Genomic DNA, 9,399 nt, shown 5'->3' with positions numbered 1-9,399 from the left:
ACCAGAACCAGAACCAGAACCAAATGAGGAGAAGCAGCATTCAGTTTCTATGCACCACAGATTTGGAACAAACTTCCAAAAAACTGTAAAACAGCTGAAACACTGAGAGCCTTTAAATCTCAACTTAAAACCCACCTGGTTGGAGCTGCTTATGGCTAAATTAGGATTAGAGTGGGTTTGATGTCTTCGATGTTTTTATCTTTACTTTTCATCTAGTTATTCACTTCTTTTTATTTCTCTTTCACACTGTCTATGTAAAGCCGGAAAACGTCCCAGTTCAACGAATCTATATCTGGGGTGTGAGAATCCTTGTTAAATAACGTTTAACTGAAGTCCTAAAAAGGGTGCAGATTTTAATGTTTTTATCTTTTTTAATCTTTTTCAAAATTTCTTTCTCACTGTTTATTCAATGTCACATGCTGTTTTTATTTTAATTATGTGAAGCACTTTGAAATGCCTTGCTGCTGAAATGTGCTATACAAATAAAATTTGATTGATTGATTGATTGATTGATTGATTGATTGATTGATTGATTGATTGATTGATTGATTGATTGATTGATTGATTTTTATGGAAGAGGCCCAGAGCAGAGTTTTTTTGGTGACAGGAATTGTTCAGTTTGCCATGAAAAAGTTGGATTTGTGTGGCATTCGCCTGCTGAGTGAACGCTGCTCAGACTCGACTCAAACATGTTGCTGTTTAACCGTTTTCTGGTTTAAACAAGAACATATTCTGGTTTCAATGAAATGTCTTCTTTATCTCACTAAGATAAGAAACATTCTTATTTTACAAGATATAAAGTGGTAATTTACTGCTCCTGGTTCTTTTCCTGGGTCCGTCAGTTAAATGCTTCCTGCTGCTGTTCTGGGGAGACACAAAAGGTTCCTACTTCAGATTTATTTAGATTAAAATCCTCTGAACTGAGAGACGAAAACCTCAGATAAACTTTAATTTGCTTCAATTATGTTTTCTAAAATTGTTCAGTGAGATTTTTTGTTTATTACGTTTTGCTTTTACTTTAATAAATCTTTAGTAATTAGTGTGGTTTGTTTTTGATTATGTGGAATTAATTTAGCTGGATTAATACTTTAAATGTGAGATCTGGCTCACTTTTTAAAATATTATATTATGAGATTATTTGTGAGCATCAATGAAAGATAAATAATTTAACTTAGGTTTTTATTGTTAATTAGTAGAGTTGCTGTTTTTAAAGGGCCGGTTTTATGTAAAATAAACCTCTCTGATCTCTAAAGTTTTTCCTGCTGTGTTGCTTTGATTCTTTCGTGTTTGAGAAACCCTTCAATCTCCATGGCAACCATTCAGTTGCTAAACGCCTGGGTGGACCTAGCCCCGCCTTTGAGGCGCAGCTCCTCCCCTCTCAGCTCCTTCAGACTAGCCAGCAGCAATTAGCAATCAGCTGCTGAGCTCATGACAGGAGCTGCTGCTCAGAGCTGCGCTGGTAAAAACGTTAAAGAGTTAATAGAGGAGCCATGTTGGGATGACTTCCTGGAGGCGCAGCTTCAGGAAGAGCAGAAGCTTCTTAAAGAGACAGAGGCCCAATTTCAAGCCGCTAAATCAGGAAGCTAAACTTCTTTTAAGTCATATTTCATATATAGTGTTTTTATAACAGCTGAAGGTGAGATAGTAACTGATATAAAATGGAACTATGTGCCTGGAAATCACATGATACTGGCCCTTTAATGGCTGCTGTACCCATGTTGGCCAGTAGATGGCGCTGATCTGCGCCTTCTGTGGATAGTTAATGTGAATAATGTCAGAGTTAGAACCTGAACCAGAACCAGAGGAACTGACCCACAGCCCTGAAGAGCAGGATGAAGACCAGGGTGCAGGACACCAGGCCCGTGTCCCAGGCCCACTTGGACTTGTCCACTGCAGAGATGCCCAGGAAGATGAAGATGATGGTCTCAGCGATGCTGGCCAGCGTCTTCATCGTGTACTTCACCGTGGTCCGGGACTTCTGCGAGATGTTGGCCTCTACGTACTTGTTGGCTCCGATGCCGCAGAAGGTCATCCTGCGGAGGAAGACATGGCGGTGACACGGCTGCGGGGTGAGGCGGGTCGAATCGAGAGGCAGGACTCACGACAAGATGGCGGACAGCGAGAAGAGCTCGGCGGTCAGGTAGGCCAGGTAGACCAGCAGGAAGACGAAGAGCGGCTCAATGATGCGGACCTTCTTGGTGAAGCGGGTGATGAAACCGAGGATGACGGCAAAGACGAGACCCACCAGAGTCCCCCCGACGCTGACGATAAGGAAGGAGGCTGTGGAGGTCAGCAGAGGTCAGAGGTCAGCAGAGGCTGTTGAGATTTCCACCTGAAGACTCACCCACTCCCTTGAAGTAGTCGGCCGTCTGGACGTTCTGCGGGCCGACCTCCACGAAGGAGATGTAGACCTTATAGAGGACCTGCAGGAGACACGGAGAGAGACACGTCAGGGACTGGGTCACCAGAACCAGACCTGGTCCTCCAGGAGCCGGACCACAGGAGCATCCAGAACTCCAGACCAGAGTGAAAACTTTTACCACTGAGGACCAAAATTAGCTTATTCTCTCCCGTCAAAACACAAAAATAAAATTATTATTGTGAAATTTTCCCAGCACAAAAATAAAAAAGTTATAAGGGACGGTATCCTGTTTCTCAGCCACATAGTTCCATTTTATAACACAATCAGTAACTATGTTTCCCTCAGTTGTTATAAAAATATCAAGTATGACTTAAAATAAATTTGACTTCCTGATTTAATGTCTTGAAATTGGGCCTGTCTCTTTAAGAAGCTCCTGCTCTTCCTGAAGCTCCGCCTCCAGGAAGTCGTCCCAACATGGCTCCTCTATTAACCCTTTAACGTTTTTACCAGCGTTGCTCTGAGCAGCAGCTCCTGTAATGAGCTCAGCAGCTGATTGCTAATTGCTGCTGGCTAGTCTGAAGGAGCTGAGAGGGGGAAGCGCTGCACCTTGAAGGCGGGGCTAGGTCCACCCAGACGTTTAGCAGCTGAATGGTTGCCATGGAGATTAAAGAATATCTTAAATATGAAAGAATCAAAGCAAAGATTTTATATTTACGACATAAACTAGTCATGTAAATCTGACCCTAAAAATGGCAAAAAGTTTCCATCTGCTGCAGAATCCACACAGTTATTATGAAATGAAGAAAGAAGTGGAAAAAGAACCTATAAACTGTTGCTCTTTAATTATGGCTTCAGCAAAAGTCAGGCATAATTTTCATATTAATTTATTTATTTTTTGAACATTTATTTTGTCTCCAGGTCGCGTCAGTGCTTCCTGTGTCCATTTACCTCAAAATTAGAAGAAAAACATGGTCAATAAAATAATATAACTTCCGTTTATTAGTTTGGGGAAATTTCATCTTTAAATTTTGCATCTGCATCATTACTAAAACAGACTGGGGCCAAATGAGGCCGTTCAGAGGGCTGCAGACGGCCCCCATGCCTCATGTTGGACACCTCTGAACCTCCAGGTGTGGTAGAGGTGAGCACTTCCCCAGCGAGGTCAGAGGTCACAGCTCCAGTTCTCCCAGCCCTGCTTGGGTTTTTCCATCTCAGTGGGATTAGCTAATAATCTGAGTGCTGCGGAGGATTAGCCAGCGCCGCTAATCTGCTCCCAGCTTCCAGCACCGGGCCGCAGCGTCCGTCCAGCTGCTGCCTCTGGACAACACGTGTCCTCCTCCTGGAGCCACAGCAGCGGAGCAAAGTTCAGCTTCATGCCGCGCCGCCCGCTGCAGCAGGCCTTCACAGGCTTATCTGTTACCATGGAAATGCAGCATCACACCTGGCAGGTGAGATTTGTGCCCATTCATCCACAGCGTCATATCCTGCTGACCCAGATCTAACTGCTCTAGATCTGGGCTGCAGGTGGAGGAACCTCAGCATCAATGATCAGACGCTGCCTCATGTTAAGAAGCTGAGAGCATCTGCAGCAAGAGGCGCAGCTAACGCTGCTGCAGCAACTGCTGCAGCATTGCTGATTCCATCCCATCATGCTGGGCATTGATTATTCTGATGATTAATTGGAATAAAAATGGGAATATTATGCTGACTTTTTATCACTGAAGCTTTTGTTATTATAAAATATTAAAAATACATTTAAGGGTCGGTATCATGTGATTTCCAGGCACATAGTTCCATTTTATAACATAATCAGTTACTATCTCACATTGAGCTGCTGTAAAACACTATATATAAAATATGACTTAAAATAAATCTTACTTCCTGATTTAACACCTTGAAATCAGGCCTCTGTCTCTTTAAGAAGCTCCTGCTCTCTCTGAAGCTCCGCCTCCAGGAAGTCGTCCCAGCATGGCTTCTCTATTAACCCCTTAATGTCTTACCAGCGCAGCTCTGAGCAGCAGCTCCTATAATGAGCTCAGCAGCTGGTTGCTAATTGCTGCTGCCTAGTCTGAAGGAGCTGAGTGGGGTCCAGATGGGGGTGTCGCGGGTTGGGGTTGCAGGGAGGGGCGCTCTTGGTGCACCACAAGATGCTGCTCTGGGTGGTTGCCCATATCAGAAACCGCCTCTGGTTTTGGTTTCATTTCTGCTGTTTAGAGTCTCTAATCGATCGATAGATTACTGAATTATTACAGGATTGACTGAATAATCTATTGATTTGATTTCACATGCAGACAATGGAAATCTCAGCATGTGTGTCTCTCACCACGGTGACAGCGTCATTCAGCAGCGACTCTCCGAACACGATGATGAAGAGCATCTCGTTGACATGGACCTCCTCGAACACGGCTAGAACCGCCACCGGGTCAACGGCGGAGATCAGAGCGCCGAACAACAGGAAGTCCATCAAGTCGGCCTGAACGCGCTCATCTGCAGAGACACACCGCCACAGCTGATTGGTCCATACATGGTGACATCACAGCAGGCATCAGATCACTGAGGGGAGAGTCACTCTGAGATCACTGCTGCAGTCACTATTTAAAGGGACGGGTCTCTAGTTAAAGGGACGGGTCACTATTTAAAGGGACGGGTCTCTAGTTAAAGGGACGGGTCACTATTTAAAGGGACGGGTCTCTAGTTAAAGGGACGGGTCTCTAGTTAAAGGGACGGACAATTAGTTTCCTGTCTTCTGGAAACCTCTGGACCGGTTGGACGCCTGTCCAGCTCCAGTCTGCTGTTGAGGCGTCAGCAGCACGGTCTGTCCCCATCACTGACCTATGACCCCCAGCAGCTTGGCGGCGTAGAGGCAGAATCCGGTGCAAAAGGCGTTCCACAGCGTTCCCACCACAGCGTAGGTGAGGATGGCGCCCAGGTTGTCGAAGAAGAGGCGTGCGGGCATGAAGTATCCGGCATCGCCGACGATGGTGGGCAGCAGGAAGAGGAAGAAGAGGGCGGGGTCCAGCTGGTACAGCTGCTTCTTACTGGCGATGAGAACCACGCCGCCCAGAACCAGACCCAGCAGGATCAGCATGCAGCTCTCTGGAACCACGGTGGTGAAGCGCTGCGACAGGTGGAACACTGCAGGGAGGCAGGAGAACGGGTTACTGCCGCAGCGCCACCTGGCGTCTGCAGCCAACAGGTGTGATGAAACAACATGCCAGGCGGAATCACAGCAGCAGCTACTGTCACCCTACGAAGGGTCAAAGGTCATCTTCAACCAATGAGGACACCATCTCAGACATTGCATTAGATTCAGAGGTCAGACGTCGGGCATGACCCTCAAGTGTCGTCAGCATGCAGCCGGTCTTTATAAGCCTCTGTCTCATATCGTGTTTCTCTCTGATCAGTTCAGAAGTTTTCATCCACAGAGCCGATCCGCCCTGAGCGTTGTTTAAACATGCCGACCTATAGGGGGCAGTGTAGCGCTAAGCTAACACCTGCCAGCCAATCAGATGGCTCCAGAATGAGCGGTACTTCCTGTTAGGGACCCATCATGGCGCCAGGAGGTTCGTCTGCAGGCTCAGTATTAAAATATAAAGTTATTAAACCAGACGATGCTGATGAGGAATCGGCTCAGAGCGAGTATCACGATTTATTGGGGCATCATTTGCAGGCTGGAATGATGAACACACGCAAACACCAATGCAGAAATTCCTCATTTCCGCTTTGGTCAGAGTTTTTATAAATAATAGTTTTTAGTGAAATTAATGTAAAAGAACAAAACGCAGGAAACGAATCAGCTTTCCTGGTTCTGGTTCAGATCCGGCTATGACTCAGCCAGAGTTAACAGGCTAAAGGTTAAAGGTCATGACACACTGAAAGCCTCTTCTCTCTAGGAACAAGATGGCTGCCAAACTGAGATTAGCAGAGACAAGTCCTCTTACTTCCTGATTTAACACCTTGACATCAGGCCTCTGTCTGATGGGTTAGGGTTAGGTCCAGACGGAGACGCTGGACCAGGATGGAGGGAACCAGAGCCAGCAGACCAGCTGTGCAGCACGGAGGAGGAGGAGTGATGCTCTGTAGGGTGTACTTGCGTTTTATGCTGAATGTCAAAGTTGACTAATCCATCTTCCATCCTGTTGAAGCTATTGTCTCTTCTGATTGGCTGATGAGGCTGTACCTCTGTCTCTGATTGGCTGACAGAGAGCTGGAGGTGATGAGTCACTCCAGTTCGTCCCTGATTTGCTGAGCTGCTCAGGTGCAGAGAGAATCAAGTCAAACATTTCCTGTGAAGGACATCAGGTTGTGTGTGTGTGTGTGTGTGTGAGTCACTCCAATCAGAGCTGCAGCTTCCCAGCCTGTATCCTTCCGCTAAAACTAGTCCCAGTCGCTGCAACAAGTGCTGCTGCTTTTCCTCTGGAATTCTGGGAAGTTTTCATGTTTAGCGGCACGGAGCGTTGTGTTCTGCTTCCTGTTAGAGTCCCGTCCTCTGTCGTCCTCCAGACGCCCCATGGGTCCAGGGCAGGGCAGATTTTCTGGGACTACTTTAGGAGGCGGATGGATCTGCAGACTGCGAGTGATTTAAGGCAGCAGACTGTTGGATTCCCGTGGAGCAGCTGAATGTCTTCAGTGTTTCTGTCCTCACTGTCCATCTGCTGCGAGGGAGTCTCAGCGGACTGCAGCCTGTCCCTCCCTCCGTCCTGCTGTCCCTCTGTCCATTTGTCCCTCTGAGCTGCACATAAACCCACATGAAGCCCATGTCCTCACATTTCCTCTCGGGGTTTGATGTTGGAGATGACAGAGACGGATGTCCTGCAGGGACGTCTGTCCTCTACGGGACGGGATCAGATCATCCAGAGTTCCACCATCTGACCTGTTTGACTTTCAGATACTGAACTTTAACCTTTGACTCATGAGGGATGACCAAGCACCAGATGCTAACCTGCTAACAGGCAGCAGATGAGAAGGTTTTCTCGTTTACAGTCCGACATGTTGGACCTGGGATTATTATGAAGTTTGAAACAGAAACTTAGATATATTTAGTCTCTTCTGGTTTATTTCTAACAACCTGAAAAGTTTGAAGGTCTGGACTGGAAAACACGTTAAATCTCTGGAGTGAATTCTGCTCTGATTTAATCTCACATTCGGTTCTTGAAGCTCTGATGAAGCGGAAAATACAGGAATCCTGATGGAATCAATCAATTATGATTATTGACACATAAATGCAATAAAATAGTGATTAGCTGATTGAGCATTGCAGAAATAAAAACAGAAACAGATTTGTGCAAAATGAGTTGTTATTGTGAAAGTTACTGGATCTGCAGAAAAACCAGTCAGTAAAAAGAATCAACTCTTGTTTTGCTCAGAAGCTCAGTCTGCACCATGAAGGTTAGCTACTCTTAAGTCAGAAACATGAAGCCGACCAGGTCTAAAAACCAGGTGTGATCACTTCCTGTGTCACTTCCTGCTGATCAATGACCTCACGTCAACATGGCGGCTTCGCTGCTTGGGTCACAGGCAGTCATGATGGATTACAGGAAGCAGTGGAGGATGAAGGCGCTGCATCAGTAATCAGATTACCCAGACGGTGACGACAGCAGAGCGGACCAGAGCTCCCAGTTCACAGAGTGACTGGGAATCCTGGAGGAAACAGAAACACTTTGATGTTTCCTTCCTCCTTCAGATCCACCAGGAGCTCAGCCAGCAACCACTCCAGGTGTGTGTGTGTGTGTGTGTGTGTGTGTGTGTGTGTGTGTGTGTGAGAGAGAGAGAGAGACTCTTCCTGCAGCTAAAGCATTTTTTCAAACTGTTTTTGTTTTTTCAGCTCATCGTTTTTTACAGAATCATCAGAAATATTCTGCACAGGGTAGTTTTCTTAGTTTGAATCTGCATCAACAAGATTTATATCTGCCTGCTTAGCTCCTCCTCCTCCTCCTCTTCCTCCTCTTCTGCTAACCTTCACGTTGAAGCTGAAGTTTCTCCAGGTGGGAGGAGAGAGGAGGAGCCTTTGGTCTGACGGTCATAAAGAAAAGCAAACTTCCTGCCAACCACCTGTTGCTGCTCTACCTGATGATGATGATGATGATGATGATGATGATGAAGCATCACCAGCTCCACCTGCAGAAAATCTGAGCTAAAGTCACAGGAAAACCAGTCGTCTGCACTGTAAAACCGGTTCTGAAGCAGATTAAATATTAACCAATGAAATTTATTATCAATAAATATCAACTCATTACCCGACGGGCAGAAATTTAAACGGCAGAAACCAAGAGAGAATTTAACCAGATTATTTCTATTTCAGTCAAATTAAAGGATCTTTGTTTCTTCTTAACCTGGCTGACCAACCAGATGAGCAGAAATCAACTTATTAATTAATTATAATTTAAATGATTTATTTAAAACAGCATGTTTAAAACATTTATTGGAATTTAGCTCATTTAATCGCCTTTTTAAGTCTGAAATAACTCTTAGATAAAATGAGTGAACACTGAGGGACCAGTTTGTCCTTCAGCCAAACTTTAACATCTTGGTTTTCATTATAGTTAAGTAAACTTAATTCTTAGCTTTATAAACTTTAAAATCTAAAAGTTTTCGGTGATGTCCAATTGTCTGCATCCTGAGATTCAGGATCCAGTTAGAGGTTCTGGTCCAGTTCTGCTTCATCAAAAATTTTTCTGATCAGCCAATAAATAAATAAATGATCAATTAATAAACGGGGTGGGAGGGGGGGTTGCAGGTGCCCCCATCTTTTTGGCCCCGGACCCCTCGGGATGTGATTGCGCTCCCTGTGATTCTGGTCAAACTTCCAGTAAAACCAGTTCCGGTCCAGTCTGAGACCTCTCACGCACACGCACGGCGGCGGACTTACGGATCTTGGCCACGCTGGCCACCAGCAGCCAGATGGCGATGATGTAGGGCGTCTGGACGTAGCTCCACTCCCACTGGACCACCCGGTACCCGCCGCCGTGGGGGGGATGCTCCGCCGCCGCCGGCTCCCCCGGCCTGCCGCCGCCGGTTCCTCCGGCCGGCTCCGCCGA

General features: G+C 46.0%; 1 protein-coding gene across 1 annotated transcript; it reads right to left on the bottom strand.

Annotated features, from left to right (window-relative positions):
• Positions 1 to 1,683: 1,683 nt before the first annotated feature.
• LOC103132333 (sodium/hydrogen exchanger 5) lies at positions 1,684 to 9,399 on the bottom strand (the record flags this gene model as incomplete). Its single annotated transcript, XM_016667327.1, has 6 exons — positions 1,684 to 2,033; positions 2,103 to 2,280; positions 2,345 to 2,423; positions 4,686 to 4,849; positions 5,195 to 5,497; positions 9,231 to 9,399. Coding segments are annotated over 6 exons (1,146 nt in total), but the record flags the coding sequence as incomplete, so codon positions are not given.

Source organism: Poecilia formosa, unplaced genomic scaffold, assembly GCF_000485575.1.
Source record: "Poecilia formosa unplaced genomic scaffold, Poecilia_formosa-5.1.2 Scaffold1000, whole genome shotgun sequence".
NCBI classification, from domain to species: domain Eukaryota; kingdom Metazoa; phylum Chordata; class Actinopteri; order Cyprinodontiformes; family Poeciliidae; genus Poecilia; species Poecilia formosa.
The sequence above is the reverse complement of the archived record's forward strand: the minus strand, read 5'-3'. Positions and strand labels throughout refer to the sequence as shown.